The 20536-nt window shown below is 53.2% G+C and overlaps 1 protein-coding gene across 1 annotated transcript in view; it reads right to left on the bottom strand.

Annotated features, from left to right (window-relative positions):
* Positions 1–1764: 1764 nt before the first annotated feature.
* Positions 1765–20536, bottom strand: part of IQCN (IQ motif containing N) — a gene marked incomplete at both ends in the record, with an annotated part of 28840 nt that continues 10068 nt past the window's right edge. The window contains 9 exon segments of the mRNA XM_082623244.1: positions 1765–1769; positions 2010–2111; positions 3055–3094; positions 3097–3957; positions 9622–9780; positions 10828–11757; positions 11860–12754; positions 12756–12810; positions 14105–14166. Coding sequence (XP_082479370.1) covers positions 1765–1769; positions 2010–2111; positions 3055–3094; positions 3097–3957; positions 9622–9780; positions 10828–11757; positions 11860–12754; positions 12756–12810; positions 14105–14166 — 3109 coding nt within the window.

The raw sequence follows: 20536 nt of genomic DNA, 5'->3' as shown, positions 1-20536 counted from the left end.
GATGCCTCTTTCCCTATTATGTCAGATAGACGACACCCACCACTTAGGGAGACTTGGAGGATTTAGTGCACCACGTGAGTGCTTAGTGGCAAACTGAGGTGCCCTTGTCTGAATTTCCTTATCTGAACTCCCACAGCCAGGGTTCCAGTTCAGGGTGGACCCTCCCTGCCCTTTATTCTTGCTTCAGGGGGTCTAGAAATCTCTGGATGTAGGGAATGGCTGCAACCCAAGCAGCATGCTGAGCAACTCTTTTCAACCTTCTGGGACTCAGATTCCTTGTCTGTAAAATGGACATCACAGGAAGTCAGAGTCTCTGAGAGCTCACGCAGGTCCGGTACAAGGTGATGTTTGACGGCAGAGATCCACCTCTGAGCTCCCAAGGAGGATCAGCCCTAATCTGCTTCCCCAGGTACCTGGAAGGTCCCCATGGCTAAACTCAGAGTTTTATTGGGGGCACAGAGGCCTGGGCTCTAAGACTCTGGAACCCCCACTACCTTGCTCCAGCTGCTCCCTAGCTTCTACCCCATCCTAGACACGGAGCCCAGAGGCCAGGCTGAGGGTGGGTAAAGATTTCATGGGCTGCCCCCCACAATTACTTCCTTCCCAGTTCCAGGCTGCTGGGCACCTTAACTGCTTGCAAGTTCATTCATCAACCACTCCCTGCCCCCCCTCCCCATCCACTCTGCCCTGGACCAATCTTTGTGCTTCCTCCCCTGCCTCACCCCAAGCAGCAGAAATGCGGAAATAATATCTGGCACTGGCCCCAGGAGGGGGCAGGGTCCACATGCAGACCCTGTTTCTCTGTCCAGTTTCCCAGGCTCTGCGGGGATGACAGATGAGTCTAGAAGAGGCATGGTGCGCTGGCCTGACTTCATCCCCATTTTACTGGTGGGGAACTGAGGCTCAGAATGGTAGAGCGTCTGGTCCCAGGTGACTGGAAAGTGGGAGGAAGGCCCCTCAAAGACCTCCACGGAGTCAAGGACTAAGAGTTCAGCCTCCCCAAAATGCCTCCCACCATTATTTGAGGAAGAATACAAATGAGAAGAGTTATCTGCTGAAATGAAGATGACTCAGGGGCCACAGTGGACCCCAAGCCAAGCTAGACCTCTGAGGAGTTGAACTTCTAAAGCAAACTGAGGAAAACTAGTGGGCCTGCAAGGAGTAGGTTGTTGAGGACATAAACTCTACTGGGTGCCTGGCACAGAGCAGGCACTCACGAGCTGCTGGAGAGTTGACCAGAAGGTAAAATGGGGCTGTTTCTATGCACTGTGTCAGGAGTTTGCTTTGCCCAGAGACTCCTAGACCAGGAGACTGGCATGAGCCAAGTCAGCTGGTTCTAATCTGGGTCTGGCACAGGAAGGGAGACTCGGCTTGCCTGAGCCTCAGTTTCCAGAGCTATGAAATGGGGATAAATGTGGTGCCTTCTAAGTGAAGCCCTTGTCTGCTATAAGAGTCTCACGTGCGGTGGCCTCCACTCTGATATTCCAGGTTTGGGGCTGGGACATGGGTCAGAGAGAGCGATGACTTCTCCACCCTGGGAACTGTCTTATAAGGGAGCAGAAAGAAATTAAGTCAGGCGCCAAGAACTTCTCCTGGGAGCCATAGATGCTCAGTGACCAGGATGTGAGCCCTTCTCCCGCCCACACCCCCATGGTCCTGGGGACCTCACACTTCTCCCTTTGGGTTCTGGCTAAGAAAAATTGAGATTTGAAACGGAACCTCAAACTGGGTATGAAGCATTCACCAGCCTCTCGCTGGCTCAGGTTATGCTGGGGTGGCGGAAATGGCAGCCTCAGGGCTGGGGCAGGGGGTGGAAGGGTGGTGGTGCTCCCACTGTTCTCACGACCTCCCCACCTTGCTTCTGGGAGAAGGAGCAGCCCTTTTGGGGGGAGGGATGGAGTGCCAGAGCAGCGTGGCCTAAGGGAGGAGTCCAGATGCCAGGTGTGTGGCTAGGCCATATGCCCCCTCCAGCTTCCTGGAAGCTGGATCTCCTTCTTACCTGTTCTTACCTGTAGAGGTGACACTGGCAGTTCCGGAACTCCCACCAGGTTTCAGCAGCAGCACCAGAGCCAGCAACAAAAGCGGCTGCGGCAGCTGGGAGCCCGCCATTCCTGCGTGGGGAGGGGGGACTGCGGGCTCCGCACAGGTGTGTGGCCAGGTGCCTGCTCTTTACACCTGTGCGCCCCCTGCTGGCGGCGCGCGGAGCTGCTCAGGGGCGAGGCGGAGGCAGGGCTTCCGGACGCAGGGCCTCTGGGGGGCGCTACGGTTCACCAGGGGCGACCTTCCTGACCCCCTCTCCACTTGGACCCCTCCACCTCTCCTAACAAGCCCTCCTGACTCATGACCCTGAAGCTTTTACACTCTGCCTATCCCCTCAGGACAACCCCTGCCCCTTCTAGTTCCCCCTGGAGCCCCCATCTCTCTGTGCCCCCTCTATGGCTGCCCCAAACCCAAGCTGTCACCCCCCCCTCTACCCCTCCTCTTGGCCAGGCTGCCCCCTCTCTCCCTCTCTGCCCTGTCCCTGATCCCACTGGCTGGGGATGTCTGTGTACGGCTCTCTCTCACCCAGATCGGGGCCCCTTGGGGGTGGGCCCAGCATCCTCTCAAATCTGGCTGTGGCTGGAACCCTCTAGAATTTCCTGAATGAGGCACCCGTGCATGCACCTGTAGGATTTTCCAGGGCCAAGGGACTCATGGTGGCCATTCTAGGCCAGGTCCCCAGACACTGGCTTCTGGAGTACCTCCATCTGGAACCGACTGGATGCTGCCCTGCTAGCCGTGGATGAATATGATGGTACATATGAGGCCATGCTGGCAGCCCTAACCTCCGGGAAAGGCTTGGGGTCCCCATCCCAGCCACAGACCCTAGGTGCCAACTGCATGGTTGGAAGTTTTGGGCCCCTCCTGTCCAGGATGTTCCAGATCCCTCTCATTTTCCCTCGCACCATGCCCGAGACACCCCCGTAAGCACAGGTAGACCAAGACCCAGACTGTGGAGGGCTTTATTCATTAGACCCAGAGAGCCACATGGCTCCTCCCTTGGTGTTCCCCCACTGGTAAGCCAAGGTCCTAGACACCACTGCATGTGCTGTGAACGTTGTCCCACGCCGCTGGTCCCAAGAGCGCATCCGTGGTGAGAGAGGTCCGGGTGCAATGGCTGCGCCAGGTGGCTTGAAGTATCTTGGCTGCTAACTGCTGCTGCTTCAGCCGGTTGCGTACAGTGAAGCCCCTCCAGGCTGACTGGATGGCCGTGGCTGCCTTGTTCTGGTGATGGGGTTGCCAGGGGCTCCGGGGGTTTGACCGGGTGATGCAGCCCCGTGGCATGCTGGCCTGGCCTGCAGCACCCTGGCCCGTGCCATGTAGCACCCGGGTGGGCAGGGTATGGCCGCATATGTGACATTTGCGGGAGCTGGAACCCACAAACATCACCACGCTGGGTGGGCTCCCCAGCTCGGAGCTCAGTGACTGGCAGAGACTACAGACACGTGGCTGGCAGGACTGGAAGCAGCGGTGGTCAGACGTTGTCCTGGCCCCACTGCCCATCTCAGCCCACATGCCTGGGAACAGCATTTGCTGGGTGCAGCTCCAGCGGATGCAGAAGCCTCGCCACGCAGCCTGGATGATTGTGGCGGCTCTGCAGAGCCGGGTCAGGTCCCACCGTACACGGTAGCCACGCCAGGCAGCCTGGATGGTGATGGCCCACTGATGCCACAGCTTGATGGTATGGCGCACCAGGAAGCCACGTGTACACGCCTGGATAATGACCACTGCATGGATGATTATCTCCTCCACAGCCTGCACCGACGCCACCAGCTCCCCCGGCTGTCTGGGATCCACCGCCGCCATGACATCCCACGCGCCGCCAGGGACCGCAGTGCTGTTCCTGGGCCCGACCGCTACACTGGGGACGGCAGAGTTCCACTCTTGGCTTCCAGACACGCCAGCATCCTCAGGACCCTGGAGAACAGCGGGAGTCAGGGATGCCCCGTGACTGTCTGCAGGAGCCACGGAGCTAAGGGAATTCCTAGACACCAGTGGAGACTCCTGGTTAAAAAGGGGCCACCGGGGGCTTCCCTGGTGGCGCAGTGGTTGAGAGTCCGCCTGCCGATGCAGGGGACACGGGTTTGTGCCCCTGTCCGGGAAGATCCCACATGCTGCGGAGCGGCTGGGCCCATGAGCCACGGCTGCTGAGCCTGCGCGTCCGGAGCCTGTGCTCCGCAACAGGAGAGGCCACAACAATGAGAGGCCCGCGTACAGAAAAAAAAAAAAAAAAAAAAAAAGGTGGCTGCCGGGAACCACTTGGTGAAGACTCATAGCCCAGAGACACCCTCCGAACCCCTGGATTCAGCCTAGGGATGACCATCCGTTGTGCCACCTCACCAGTGTGGATTCTTGGTGCTACGGCCAGCGGTGCACCTGTGGAATGTTTAGGAACTTCCTGTGAGGACCTAGGGGCATCCTTCTGCTCCTGATGGGTGGGTCCAGTCCCAGCCACAGAATTGTCTGGCATTTGTGGGAAAGGGACATCATGCGTGGTCCTGAAGGATATTCTAGGGCCAAGGGACTCATGGCCATCCTGAATCAGACCCCCAGACACTGGCTTCTGGAGCGCGCCAGGGATGGCTTCCTTCTGGAGCCCTCTGGATGCCACTCCTCTAACCAGGGGTGGATGAAGTGGCACGTGTGAGGCCACGCTGGTGGCCCCTGACTTCCGGGAAGTGCTTGGGGTCCCCATCCCAGCCACAGACCCTGGGTGTAAACCGGTTGCCATAGTACTGCCATGGGCCAGCTTGGGTGACCCTGAGATGACAGTAGAAGCCATCGTCCCATGGGAATGGCTCCGGGACATATGAGCCACCGAGGGGCTCTGGGGCATAATGTGAGCCCCCAAAGCCTTTTGATAAGCCGAGGGGCTCTGGGGCACAACATAAACCATGGAGGGGCTCCGGGGTACAGTGTGAGACACTGATGTCTGTTGATGAGCCAAAGTGCCCTTGACAGACCCTGTCTGCACACCGGGGACCCCACTAGCAGCCACAAGGTGGGAACTGGGGCCCCCCATTGCTGGCTGACCTCTGATGCAGAGTTGGGGTGCCACCACTGGCCATGGAGTGCTTGGCAAAACTCGGGGACTGTGGAGGGACAGAGGCCATGCCACTGGTCATAGACATAGCTTGGCTGGGAGCCACCTCCTCCAAGAGCGGCATTTGGTCTTTGGGAAGAGTCTCATCCTCTGCAGGGAATTCTTGACTGTGGTCGATGTCAGTTGCCAGGGGACTATGGGACATCCACGGGGTTGCCTCAAGGACCTCGGACTCCCAGTTGGATATGGAGCCCTGGGGCAAAGCCTGGTCCAGGTCCTCTGGCTTCATCACAGTCTGGTGGCCTGTGGTCTCAAACGGCATCATCCCAAGAGCTTGGCTCAAGTGTGAGGCTCTTTGCAGAACCGTAGGCACTTGGTACACTCCCTTGGCTGTGCCATTAGCTTCCTGGAGATGAGCTTGAGCCAGGCCAGGGGTACGGGATGCCTGGAAGGAGGCTGTGGATGCTTCTCCTGCCCGGGCTCCGTGATACGGACGAGGAGAGATCCCAGTCAGCATGGACCCTTGGGGAAGGCTCTGGACCACGCCTCCAACTGTGGAAGGTGGACCAGATGTACTAGCCATGGACTCCAGAACTAGGTTCTGATCCAGTCCCCTAGGCATAGATGCTGGGTCCACACAAGAGGCCACAGGACAAGGAGGGATACTTGAGCCCACGCCACTGGCCGCTGAACCTAGGAGTAGGCTTGGAGCAGTTAGACTAGCTGAGGGTCTTACAGGGAGACCTTGCCTATTCCCACCAGCACCGGATGCTGCAATCAGGCTGGGGGACACTGCAGTCATGACAGAACTCAGAGGCAGGGTTCTGGCCATGCCACTGGCCCCAGAACCTGGAGGAAGGCCCTGACCCATGCCACTGATCACGGACCCTGGGGGAAGGGTCTGAACCACACCACTGACCATATAACCTGGTGGAAGGCTGGGGGCCACACAACTCATCATGGACCCTTGAGGAAGGCTCTGGCCCACACCCTTGATCATGGACCCTGGGGAAAGACTAGGGGTCATGCCACCGGCCATAGTACCTGGGGCCACAGTTGTGGTCATCCTACTGGCTACAGAACCTGGCACCACACCACTGGCCATGCCCATCCCAGACTCCTGGCTGACAGCATCTGCTTGTTGGTAACTGGATTTGGAGATTGTAAACACAGAAGGACACTGTTGGTCCAAAGATATTGGGAGATCGACATTGACCTGAGATATGCCGGGGCCCACATTGGTGAGGGAAAACTTGGATGAACTCACATCCAATCCACCGGGCACTGAAGCCAGAGAGAAGCCAGGTCCCGCCTCTGAGGCTGGTTCATGAATCAAGGGGGCACCAGCCACAGAGGTCCAGGATGTAATGGGGGCCATGCCCCTGGTCACCTGAGATTGGCTTGGGCCCTTACCAGTCACCACACTTCTCCACCCCATACTCCCTGACTTGCCAGGGGACATGGGTACCCGAGACCTACTTAGGAACGTGCCGGCAGCCAAAGTCCCCTGAGGCACATTTAGGAGCGTGCCACAGCCATGGTCCCTGGGACATGCTTGTAGCCATGCCCCTGAACAGAATCCCCTGAGATATACTGGTTCCCTGGCCCAGACAAGAGTCCTCTCCACTGGCCACAGATGCCTGGTAGAGACTTGGAGCTGAAACACTGACAGCAGATTGTTCAGTTATGATTGGGTGCCTCCCACTGATACTGGATGGCTGATGAAACCCAAGGGCCACCTTGCTGAACTCAGGTGCCTGGGGATTTGGGGTCACCCCACTAACCATCAGAGGATCTTGACGTGGGTCCACCCTAGTAGACACAGTTGGCTGGCTCAGACCCCGGCCCATGCTGTTAGCCACTGATGGATATGGTGCACATGAGGTGACTTCAATGGCAAAAGATGAATGAGGCTGACTGGAAGCCACTGCATTCACCCTTGATGACAGTAGATTTGAACCCACGCTACGGGCCCAACTCGGCTGACAGAGTGCACAACCCATACCACTGATCACAGGTGGTTGGGCCAGGCTGGGCATCCCCCTACTGGCCACAGCTGGCTGGGTTAGGCTGGGGGCCACCACATAAGCCATAGGAGGTTGGCCTAAGCTAGGAGCCATCCCACTGGCGAAGGATGGCTGGGCTAGGCAGGGGTTTACTCCAATGGTCAAAGATGGCTAGCCTAGGCTAGGGGCCACCCCAATGGTCATAGGTGACTGGGCTAGACTGGGGGCCACCCCACCAACCCTACATGTCTGGCCTAGGCTGGGGGTCATCCCATCAGTCATAGGTGGCTGGCTTGGGCTAGGGGCCCTGCCACGAGTCACAGGCAGCTGGGCTAAGCAATGCCGGGTGCCACCCTGGTGGTCATAGATGGCTGGGCTAGGCTCAGGGCCACCCCACTGGTCACAGGTGTCTGGGTAAGGCTGGGGGCCACCCCACTGGTCACACGTGGCTGGGCTAGGCTGGGGGTCCCCCCAAAAGTCACAGGCGGCTGGGCTAAGCTAGGGGCCACCCCACTGTTCACAGGTGGCTGGGCAAGGCTGGGGGCCACCCCAGTGGTCATAGATGGCTGGGCTAGGCCCAGGGCCACCCCACCGGTCACAGGTGGTTGGGCTAAGCTGGGGCCCACCACACCGGCCATGGATGGCTAAGCTAGGCTGAGGGCCACCCTACAGGCCATCAATGGCTGTGCAAATCTGGGGACCACCCCATCAGTCACCAATGGCTGAGCTAGGCTAAGGGCCACCCTATTGGTCCTGGATGTCTGGCTTAGGCTGGGGGTTATCTTACTGGCCTTAGATGACAAGCTTAGGGTGGGAGTCATCTTACTGGCCACAGATGGCTCAGATAGGCTGGTGATCACTCTACTGGCCATAGAGAGCTGGTCTGGGTTTGGGGCGACCTTACTGGCTACTACAGGCTGGGATAGGCATGGGGTCAACCTACTGGCCACAGATGGCCACCAATAGACCGTAGGGACCACATTACTCAAAGACAGACTTCTGGTCAACCCAGTCCTATAGGGTTTCTGGGACAAGCTCTCCTTCAGATTCATGGAGCTTTGGTCTGAGGACATATCTCCCTCATCATCTGAGCCCCAATGGACACTCAAGGTCATGCGACTGGCCACTGAACTGTGATGCAGAATGGGGATCAGTTCTGAGGCTGCAGAAGACTGGTCGTGGAGGTTTGGAGTCATGTGCCTATGGCCTGCTCTCAGTCTCTTCCATATTCCCAGGTCCCTGGGACCTCTCCACATGAGCCCCAGAGAGGAGAGGATCTAGATGAAGGTCCCTGTGCCCAGCGGTCATGCTGGCCACAGACTTGGTGGAAAGGCTGAGTGAACTGCAGCTGCGCAGTGAGCTCTGGGAATTGCTCATACTGGGGCCATAGTCTGTGGAGCCCTGGGAGAAGCTTCTGGCCAGGTCACTGTCTGGACCCTGTGGCAAAGTGGACACCAGTTCATTAAGTACATGGCTAGTCATCAGCTCCTGTAGGCAGTGAACACTGGAAATGGTACCCCGTGTTTGATTTTTCTCCTGCCCAGGGATGGCTGTACGGGGAAGGGTGGGCACCAGCCTATTGCCTGGGGAGGCTTGGAACACACTGGGATCAACCTGAGTTTTGAGTGCCCAGCAATGACCAGGAGCCATGGAGCCGGGCCGGAGATCTGGGATTATGACACAGGCCTTGGGGGCCTGTGGTTGTGCTTTGTTCACCATGGAGGCATGTGGTGGACTTGGGGTCACCTTGTTGGTCATCTCCCTAGTGCCCATAGAGGCTCGTTTATGATTTGGGGACTGAGTTCTCTGCATGGTCTCCTCAGGGACCATAGATGGTTGTTGCGGACCTCTGGCCACTGAGGGTCGACACACACCAGGAGGTACCCTGCTGACCCCGGAGGGTTGACACCCGCAAGCCAACCCCGCATAGGCGGTGGCACACTAGTGGGAGTGGGTGCCCCTCCCACGACCTGTAGTTCCGGGAAGCTTGCCCGGTGCCACCACCCTGCCCTCCCCCGACGACGCCCATGGATGTGGGGCCACCCTGCTGACCTCGTGTGGATTGTGGGCGCTTGGAGTCATGCTGCCACTGGCCAATGATAGCCAGCTCATGCTTGGGCCCACGCCATTGGCAATGAGTGGCTGCCATAGCCAGGGGGGCGGCTGCTGGTGCGGCGAGTTGGGCAAATTGGGGTCCACATCACTCACCATGGGACTGAGATCTGATGCCAGTTCACTAGCCCTTGGGTGCAGGCACACATTTGCCTCACGGACCTTGGGGGTCAGGTACAAATTTAGGGTGTCTCTGCTGGGTCCCATCTCCTGTGACAGAGTGGGGTCCGGGGCAGCAATCAGGGGATACTGATGAATGGTCATGGGGTCAAGGAGTCCAGCAGTCAAGGAGGCACCCACAGAGACCACCGATGAGCAGGGTGAACCCCCGAGCATGGTTCCATTCCCCACCTCTTCCAAGAGCCTGGAGGGCCAGCCTGTGATGAAACCCCCCCAGGCCCCACCCCAGTGAACACTGACCTTGCTGGGCTGTAGTCTCATGGGGCCCAGGGTGGGCCCCCATGCAGCCGACGGGCTCCCCTTGCAGTCCACCTCCACTGGGGTCAGCATCACAGTCACCCCGCTTCCCGCTGTTTTCGCGGCAGCCTTGGGGAAGATGACTCCAGACCTCAGGGCCACCTGAGAAAAAGACTGGCTGAGGACTGTGCCCAGCTCACCCTGACACAGGGCCTGGTTCAAGATGGCCCGCTCCCACTCCATCAGGGCCTTGCTGAGCACGTCCACCAGTCTGCCCTGAATGGCCTTAGTGAACTCTGCCAGCAGCTCGCCCCGGGACAGGGCGCAGAACAGGCTGGTGGCCAGCTTGCCCCAGGACAGCGCCTTCACCAGCGCCGTGCCCAGGATGCCCTGGGGCAGGGCCTTGGCCATCGTGGCTCCCAAGACCTCTTTGGACAGGGCCTGGTCCAGGGCCGCCCTCACTTCCCCCTGGGAGAGGGCTTTTGCCAGCAGGGCGCGAAGGTTCTCCTGGGAGCCCAGCAGGGCAGCCAGCTCAGCACATAGGGAAGCGAGCTGGGAGGCTGCCAGCTCCTCCTGGCAGGGCGGGGCTGGGCTGGTTGTTGACGGCTGGGCCCTGTCCCCCCAGGATTCGACATTGCACGTGGTGTGTCCAGCAGAGGCCAGCAGAGGCACCAGAGTGTTCTGGCCCTCAGAGACCCCCTGGCGGGGGCCCTGGGTGGCCTTGCCTTGCACGTAGCTGTGGGACAGGAGCTGGGTCAGTCTGTCCTCTGGCTTGGCTCGGGGCAGAGCGCCGACGTGCTGGCAGGGCTGGGTGGAGGCCTTGAACTCGACTAGGAGTGGTTGGGACTGGGTCTTGCTGCTGAGCTCAGCGGCCTGGCGGGCTGCATGGAGGCTCTTGGCTGTTTCTGTGGCCAGATGTGCCTGGGACTGTGCCTGGGTCAGCTTGGTGGGCAGATGTGCCTGGGACTGCACCTTGGACAGACACATGCCCAGATGTGATTGGGCTAGGGCTGTGGTCAGCCCAGGGGGTGGATGTCCTTGGGACGGGCCCTTGGTCAGCTTGGTAGAAACATGTGCCTGGGACAGGGGCTTGGTCGGCTCGGCCAGCAGATGTGCCTGGAGCGAGCCTGTGGTTGAACACGGGGCTGGTTGTGCCTGAGGCAGACATGTACCCAGATGTGCCACAGCTGTTTCTATAGGCTCACATACCTGGGATAGGGCCTTCACGACATCCGTCCTCAGGTGTGTCTGCTTGTTCCTGTCTTCAGCCACTTTTGACCAGGACGAAACCACTGGCACTTCCATGGCCACACTGATGTTAGATGCTGTTTCCGTTTTCACCTGTTTCTGGGAGAAGGCCTTGATTTTCTCACCTTCCGAAGGAGGCCTGGCTGTAGCCTTGGGATCCCCAGCCCCCAGATGTGATGGGGCAAAGCATTTCACTTTTCTCTCAGTCAAGTATGAGTGGGGTGAGACCTTGGTCACCCCTGCTGCCTGCCTCACGTTCACCACAGCCTTGGCCTGTGGTCCACTTAGACATGTGTGGGATGAGGTGTCGGGAATTCCAGCTGCCGCCGCTGCTGAAGATGAACATTTGAGATTTCTAGCTGCTGGAGGGGGCAGGAACAGGGTCCTGAGGATGGTGGCTACCAAGCCTAACTGAGCTGGGGTCTTGGTTACCATGGCCGCCAGGCGTGTCTGGGCAGGAGGACCTTTGGTCACCGAGACGCCTTGGAGTGTCCGATGAGATGGGGTCTTGGCCATCACGGGCACTGCACACATCTGGGGCGGGGCCTTGGTCATTGTGGCTGCAGGGCGTGTCTGCGTTGGAGACTTGATCATCGAGGGCAACAGGCATAACTCGGGTGGGATCTTGGCCATCATGGCTGCTGGTCGTGTCTGGGGTGAAGTGTTGGTCATCGAGGCTGACGGTCTCATTTGAACTGAGGTCTTGGTCACTGGGGTCGCTGGGCAGAGCTGGGGTGGGGTTTTGGTTATTGTTATCACGGGCACTGGGCAGGGCTGGGATTGGATCTTGTTCACCATGGCCTCCAGGCATGACTGGAGTGGAGTCTTGGTCACTGTGGCTTGTGGGCACGTCTGGGCTGGGGTCTTGGTCACTGGGGATGTAGGGTACACCTGGGGTGGGGTCTTGGTCATTGTGGCTGCTGGGTACATCTGGAGTGCGGTCTTGGTGGTTGTCATCGTGGGCACCGGCTGGGGTATGGTCTTGGCTATCACAAGTGCTGGGCCTGTCTGTGGTGGCCCTTCGAGGACCTCTGCTTCCATGTGGGCCTGGGTCTTGACCTTGAGTTTTCCTTGAACTGCCTGGGCACACCTTCTGGATGGTGGTGGCCCTGGGGCCCCTGCCTTGTTGGCTCTGGCAGTTACTTGCTTGGTCTTCATCGTGTCTCCCTCTACGTGGACAAGGCAGGCATTTCTGACAGTTCTTGTCAGCAGGCATGGGCGGCACTTCGCCTCTGGACTCACAGGACACGGAAGTCTGATGGCAACGGTCTGGTGTGGAAGGAAGGCGACGCTGGGGCCTCCGACAGAGCACGTACCCGGCTGTGACATGCCTTGGGACTGCAGCAGGGCCAGCTGGTGGGTATAAGTGGCCAGGCTGTTGGAGGAGGGAAACTGGGTCTCCTTGCTCACCGTGGTGGGCTGGGCCAGAAGGGACTTGTCCTCTTCCGGATGCTGGAACCGCACCTGCTGGGGCGGGTGGTAAGGGATGTCCCCCTCCTCCACCTTCGCTTTTTTCTCCACCGTCTTGCCAGACTGGAGGAGGCACCTGGTGTTGAAGCGTCGCCAGGCCTCCTGGATGGCCTTGGTCGCCATCATCTGAGAGATTAGCCTCTGCCGGAGCTGGTAGCCCCTCCAGTTGGCTTGGATGAGGGTGGCTGCATGGAACAGCATCATGTCCATTTCGTCCACCAGGACATTCTCGAAGGCCTGTCTCTCCACCGCAGCCCGGAGGCACGGGATATGATGAGCCACAATCTTGTCTTTGTCTGGCTGTTGCAGAAGGGTCTCCTTGGATGCAGATGGCTCATGCTGGGGCTGTGGACGCAGTATCCCTGCTTTGTCTTGGAGGCTGGGGACGGGCTGATAGGAGCTTTGCCCACTGGGTGACACCTGTAGCTGTGTTGCTTGCTGCATTGTCTTGGTTCCTAGGCGGCTCAGCTCTACCTGTGGGGGGTTATAAGGAAGTGGTCAGGGAGCAGTGTAACATACACACGAGGCCTCCTGGCTGGGGCGGGCACTCACCCCAGAACCTACATCTTCTTGCTCCTGGCACCTTGCAATCTTCCTCTTCTCCTTTGCAGGCCCTCCCTCTCCCAGCCACATGCCCAGGTGGCCTTTGGTACCCGTGTCTCCCTATCATCCTGTGGCTACTTCAACATCAGCACACAGGGCACGTTCTCACCTGAATGTCTGACCACCTATCTGCTTTTCGACCTTCTTCTGTGTCTGGAACATACTGTGAGTACAGTACTGATCACAGTATTTTGGAAATATCCTGTTTGTGTGTGCGTGTGCCTGGTGTTATTATTTGCTTTTCTCCATCGACTATGAATTCCTAGAGGGCGGGAACCAAGTCTGAGTCACTTCTGTGGCCCTATTTCAGTCACAGGGCTTGGCTCCAGGTTTTGAACAGGTATTGGCTGGGTGGCTAGCTTGACCAATAAATGAGTGCATGAGTGGACTGAAAGTTGGATGGATAGATGGTCGCATGGCTAGATACTGAATGGATAGATCAGTGGAGGAATGAATGCTGGATGGGTTGGAGGAACGGATGGCTAGCTTGACCAATAAATGAGTGCATGAGTGGACTGAAAGTTGGATGGATAGATGGTCGCATGGCTAGATACTGAATGGATAGATCAGTGGAGGAATGAATGCTGGATGGGTTGGAGGAACGGATGAAGGGTAAGGTTGCAAATGGATGAGCAGATGAAGTTGATGAATGAATTGATGAACAGATAAGTAAATAAGGAAATGGACACATGGATGGATGGATGAACGGATGGATGAGTGAGTAAACAGATAAATGGATGGATGTGTGGGTGGATGGAGGAATGGATGGATGGAGGAACGGATGGATGGATAGATGAGTAGGTGGGTGGATGGATAGATGCGTGGATGGGTGGGTGGGTGGTGGGATATATGGATAGATGGAGGGAGGGAGGATAGATGAGTGGGCAGATGGATGGATGACATCTGAGTAGATAAATGTGTGTGAATGAAGAAAGCTGAAGGAATTGGTAAAGAGATCAATGAATAGGAGGTGGATTGATGAATGGCTGGATGGATCAGTGAATGAATGGGGGATAACATAGATGATGGATAGATCAATTACAGATGGAAGGGTGGTAGAGGGAAGAATGAGGGGATGACTGGCTTTCAGAAGTACTTTGATGCAGAGAGAGTTCAGACACTGTCAAGCAGCCCTGATGTATAACCTGGAGCATAAGAGACTTACTTTGCAGAAGTACCCCTTTCTGGCTGGACCAGCCAAACTTCATACCTTGGAGGGTCATAGGGCTGGAGGAAAAGCAGGAAGAGAAGGTGCAATCTCAGAAGCCAGCTTGCTAGAGGAAGAAGCCTTCAGCACTTCATCCCATGCATTGTGCAGCAACACTGCCCTGGGTTGGCTCTGTCCCCAAGACCAAAACGAAAAGAGATGTTAAAAGAAAAAAACCTAAATTCTCTTTAAAAAAAAAACACAACTTTTTTTTTTTTTTCTCTTTGCAAATCTCGCGCATTCAGAGGTAAAACTAGAGAAATACCAGTTAGGCCAAAGGGTAGGATAAAGCCACCATCAAAAATTGGCACTTCTTGGGCTTCCCTGGTGGCGCAGTAGTTGAGAGTCCACCTGCCAGTGCAGGGGACGCGGGTTCGTGCCTCGGTCTGGGAAGATCCTACATGCCGCGGAGCGGCTGGGCCCGTGAGCCATGGCTGCTGAGCCTGCGCGTCCGGAGCCTATTCTCCGCAATGGGAGAGGCCACAACAGTGAGAGGCCCGCATACCGCAAAAAAAAAAAAAAAAAAAAAAAAAAATTGGCACTTCTGGGCTTCCCTGGTGGCGCAGTGGTTAAGAATCTGCCTGCCAACGCAGGAGACATTGGTTCAAGTCCTGGTCCGGGAAGATCCCACATACCACGGAGCAACTAAGCCCGTATGCCACAACTACTGAGTCTGCGCTCTAGAGCCCGTGAGCCACAACTACTGAGCCTGCATGCCACAGCTACTGAAGCCGGTGTGCCTAGAACCCATGCTCCACAACAAGAGAAGCCATCACAGTGAGAAGCCTGCACACTGCAACAAAGAGTAGACCCCGCTCGCCACAGCTAGAGAAAGCCCTTGTGCAGTAACTAAGACCCAATGCAGCCGAAAATAAATAACTTAATTAATTTTTTTATGGCACTTCTGGGCTTCCCTGGTGGTGCAGTGGTTGAGAATCTGCCTGCCAATGCAGGGGACATGGGTTCGAGCCCTGGTCTGGGAAGAGCCCACATGCCACGGAGCAGCTAGCCCCGTGAGCCACAACTACTGAGCCTGCGCGTCTGGAGCCTGTGCTCCGCAACAAGAGAGGCCGTGATAGTGAGGCCCGCGCACCGCAATGAGGAGTGGCCCCCACTTGCCGCAACTAGAGAAAGCCCTCGCACAGAAACGAAGACCCAACACAGCCATAAATAAATAAATAAATAAATAAATAAATAAATAAAAAATAAAAGAATTGGCACTTCTGCTACAATTGTCAGTGAATCTCCTCCACACACGTGTTTTTGGATTAAAAAAAAAAAAGATGAATGTGCAAGTAAGTCTATTCCAGTGGGGTTTTTTTAAATTTTTATTGAAATATAGTTGATTTACAATGCTGTCTTAGTTTCAGGTGTATAGAGAAGTGATTCAGTTATACATACATAAATATATATACATATATGTTCCTTTTTTACATTCTCTTCCGTTATAGGTTATTACAAGGTATTCAGTATAGTTCCCTGTGCTATACTGTAGGTCCTTGTTGGTTATCTATTTTACATATATCCAGTGTTATTTTGTACCTAAAAACAAAACTGGAAATAACCAAAAAGGTGATTGCTAGGGGGCAGTTACAAGTGCATAAAGAAAAGTACTCAAGGATGTTCATCACTATATTTTTTAGAAGAGTCAAAACTGAAAACAACCCAAATGGTGGTTTAAATTAATCAGTTGAGGGCTTCCCTGGTGGCGCAGTGGTTGAGAGTCCGCCTGCCGATGCAGGGGACACGGGTTTGTGCCCCGGTCCAGGAAGATCCCACATGCCACGGAGCGGCTGGGCCCGTGAGCCATGGCCGCTGAGCCTGCGCGTCCAGAGCCTGTGCTCCGCAACGGGAGAGGCCACAACAGTGAGAGGCCCACGTACAGCAAAAAAAAAAAAAAAAAATTAATCAATTGAATATTCATACAGTGGTATGCTATCCAGCCATTAGAAATGGTGTCCAGACCCACAAGAATGGCTAAAATTTAAAAGGTGAATATGTCACAACCACTTGCAGAAACGATCCATATCTTGAAGAGAACTCAAGAATTCCACCCTGACAAATATACTCAAGAGGTCCAAGTGTTTATACTCATCCCAAACCAGAAACCATCCAAATGCCCATCAACAGAATAATGAATATCAAGTGTATATTCATCAATATATTAATATGAACGAATAGAAATAGAAATACTGACTTATTTATACCCGTTCAACACATCAATGAGAATGAGGTCAACACTATAGAGAAATCTCACATACATTGTTTTGAGTGAAAGAAGCTGACCATAAAAGGACAGATTGGTTATTCCAATTATAGGACATTTAAAAGGGAACAGAAGAGATTAAGGTCTGCTATTAAAAGTCTAGACAGTGGGATTGCCCTTGTGGTGGGGTGACTGGGAGGGGACATGAGGGGGCTTGGGAGACCAGTCACGTGGGTTTCTTCGGATTGTGAAAAGCTAACCTGGGGTCTTTTCTCTCTGCATCACCTTCATATAGAGGCCAAAATACTCTTAAGTGATATTGAGGAATATGTAATGAGGTAAGCAAATAATCAGAGCATAATCTTAAATGAAAAATGCAAGTTGCAAACCACAGGCACCATAGGACTTGACTTTTTAAAAAATAGTCCAGGGGACTTCCCTCGTGGCACAGTGGTTAAGAATCTGCCTGCCAATACAGGGGACGCAGGTTCGAACACTGGTCCAGGAAGATCCCAGATGCTGCAGAGCAACTAAGCCCGTGAGCCACAATTACTGAGCCCACGTGTCACAACTACTGAAGCCCACGCACCTAGAGCCCGTGCTCCACAACAAGAGAAGGCACCACAACAAGAAGCCCGCGCACTGCAACAAAGAGTAGCCCCCGCTCACCACAACTAGAGAAAGCCCACGCACGGCAACGAAGACCCAACGCAGCCTAAATTAATTAATTAATTTAAAAAATAATCATAAAAAATAAAAAATAGCCCAGGACTTCCCTGGTGGCGCAGTGGTTAAGAATTCGCCTGCTAATGCAGGGGACATGGGTTCAATCCCTGGTCCAGGAAGATCCCACATACCGCGGAGCAACTAAGCCCATTTGCCACAACTACTGAAGCCCGTGTGCCTAGAGACAATGCTCCGCAACAAGAGAAGCCGCCTCAACGAGAAGCCCGTGCACCGCAATGAAGAGTAGCCCCTGCTCACGGCAACTAGAGAAAGCCTGCGTGCAGCACCGAAGACCCAATGCAGCCCAAAAAAAGGATATAGAAAAAATGAGGGAGTTTGGCCTTTTAGTCAAGGTGGCAGAATGATGTGATGTGGGAACCTGACCCCTGCTTCAATCCAACATAGAAGAATTTCTTTTTTTTTTTTTTTTTTTTTGCGGTACGCGGGCCTCTCACTGTTTTGGCTTCTCCCGATGCGAAGCACAGGCTCCGGACGCGCAGGCCCAGTGGCCATGGTTCATGGGCCCAGCCGCTCTGCGGCATGTGGGATCTTCCCGGACCAGAGCACGAACCCGTGTCCTCTTCATTGGCAGGCAGACTCTCAACCACTGCGCCACCAGGGAAGCCCTGATCCTTTTCTAATGTATAGAAATATCAGATCACTACATTGTATGCCAGCAACTAATGTAGGTCAATTATACTGCAAAAACAAACAAACAAACCCATAGAAAAAGAGATCAGATTTGTGGTCACCAGAAGGGGTAGGGATGGGGGCAGGGGAATTGCATGAAGGCAGTCAAAAGGTACACACTTCCAGTTATAAGATAAATAAGTACTAGGGATATAATGTACAACATGATTAAAATAATTCAACCTGCTGTATGTTATATATGCCATATGTTTGTTAAGAGAGTAAATCTGAGTTATCATCACAAGGAAACAATTTTTTTCTTTTTTTAAAATTTTGTATCTATATGACATGATGAATGTTCACTAAACTTATTGCAATCATCATTTTATGATATACCTAAGTCGTCATGCTGTACATACACCTTAAACTTATACAGTGCTGTATGTCAATTATATCTCAATACAACTGGGGAAAAACGTTTTTTAAAAAAGAAAAGAATGAGACTTCAAAAACAAACTCATAGAAAAAGTAAGAATAAAACCCTTGTAATTTCCTTTTTAAAAAAGAAAAAAAGGAAGGAAAAAAGGAAAATGTTACCACAATCTAGCTCTCACCAACAGATAAGATGCAAAGATGCTAAAAACATGACCACTTATCAGAAGAATAATACTATACCCAAGTACTATTTATTCCAAAGATGTAAAAATAGTTCAATTTCTAAATATTCCCAAGGTAATTCATTACATCTAGAAATCTAAAAGATAGCCATATGATTTTTCAAAAAGGGCCAAAGCATTTTGGCCAAAGCATTTTATCAAATCCAATAGCTATTTCTAATAAACATTTTAAAAAATAGATAGGATAGTACCTAAAAATGGTAAGCTTAACTACAAAACCACAGCAAATGTCATTTTAAATGGTGAAATACTGAAGTCATTTTTTTTTTTTTTTTTTTTTTTTTTTTTTTTGCGGTATGTGGGCCTCTCACTGTTGTGGCCTCTCCTGTTGCGGAGCACAGGCTCCGGACGCACAGGCCCAGCGGCCATGGCTCACGGGCCCAGCCGCTCCACAGCATGTGGGATCTTCCCAGACCGGGGCACGAACCCGTTTCCCCTGCATCGGCAGGCGGACTCTCAACCACTGCGCCACCAGGGAAGCCCCTGAAGTCATTTTTGTTAAAGAAAGGAGAAAGATGTTGCCCAGCCTTGCTGCGGGTATCATTATTTTTGGTGGTTACAGCAAAAACAAGATGACAAGGACCTGAATAATCAGTGTAAATGTTTGAAAAGGAGAGTTCAGCAGGAATGGTCAACCCAGAAGACCCAAGAGATTCTAATTTTCTAATTTCCTAAGGCACATGGCTGCATACAAAAACCCATAGCTCTTCTGTATTTGAGGTAAAACCAGCTGGAAATGGAAATGAGAAAAAAATAAATGAGAAAAAAAATACCATTCATTCATAGTGATGTCCAGGGAATTCCCTGGCGGTCCAGTAGTTCGGACTCCATGCTCTCACTGCTGAGGGCCCAGGTTCAATCCCTGGTCAGGGAACTAAGATCCCAAATGCTGGGTGGTACGACCAAAAAAAAAAAAAAAATATATATATATATATATATATATATATATATATATATATATATATATACACACACACACAATTCATAGGAACAAATATTACACAAAAGCCAGAGGAGTTATATGAAGGCTAGGAAAAGAGACAAAATCCATCTGAAAGATGTACCATGTGCTTAGGAAGAAAGAATTCCTATAAATTATTACACAATATCACAATTCATAGAGTGTAATTCATGCCCAGTTAGAATCCCAATGGGGAGTTTTTTGAACATGGAATGATTTCAATGTTCAGATGGAAGAGTAAATGAGAGTAGCCAAGAAGATCATGAAAAAGAAGAGTAGTCGAGACTTCCCTGGTGGCACAGTGGTTAAGAATCTGCCTGCCAATGCAGGGGACATGGGTTCGAGCCCTGGTCTGGGAAGATCCCACATACCACGGAGCAACTAAGCCCGTGCACCACAACTACTGAGCCTGCGCTCTAGAGCCCGCGAGCCACAACTACTGAAGCCTTCACACTAGAGGCCGTGCTCTACAACAAGAGAAGCCACCGCAATGAGAAGCCTGTGCGAAGAGTAGCCCCCGCTCGCCACAACTAGAGAAAGCCCGCGCGCAGCAACGATGACCCAAAGCAGCCAACAATAAATAAATAAATTTATATATTAAAAAAAGAAGAGTAGCAAAGAGGGCTTTGACTTGCCAGATGACAGACATACTCAAAAGGCATCATAATCACAGTATGGTTCCCATCCAGGACTAGACAAAGAGACCAGTGTGACAGAAGAGTGAAACCAGAAATTAACACCAATGTACCAAGGATGCATTGTATTTCAATTCAGGAGGGGAAAATTCTATGTTTAAACAAGTGATACAAGGCAATCTATTTGGAAGAACATAAGTTTGGACCTCTATCTCATACCGTATTCTAAAAAATTCCAGATGGATTGAAAAATTATAAGAACATTTATTAGTATGTGAGTATGACCTGTAAATCACTGAGCTCTTATAAAACTAAACAGGAAAACCAGAAGCCTTGAAAAAGATAAACATGTTTGACATCATAAAGACCAAAAAAAATTGTATGGCCAGTGATGCCATAAATAAGGCCAAAGTACAAAAGACTGGGGGAAATGTTTGCAGTGAATGTGATAAAGAGTCCAAGTTAATTGCCTGCTAAAATAAAAATACCCAAACTTTTTGGAAGATTATGACAGCACCCAGTCTCTGCATCTTAACATTCACAATGTCCAGGTAT

This window comes from Mesoplodon mirus, assembly GCF_964341445.2.
Source record: "Mesoplodon mirus genome assembly, chromosome: 5".
NCBI classification, from domain to species: Eukaryota; Metazoa; Chordata; class Mammalia; order Artiodactyla; family Ziphiidae; genus Mesoplodon; species Mesoplodon mirus.
The sequence above is the reverse complement of the archived record's forward strand: the minus strand, read 5'-3'. Positions and strand labels throughout refer to the sequence as shown.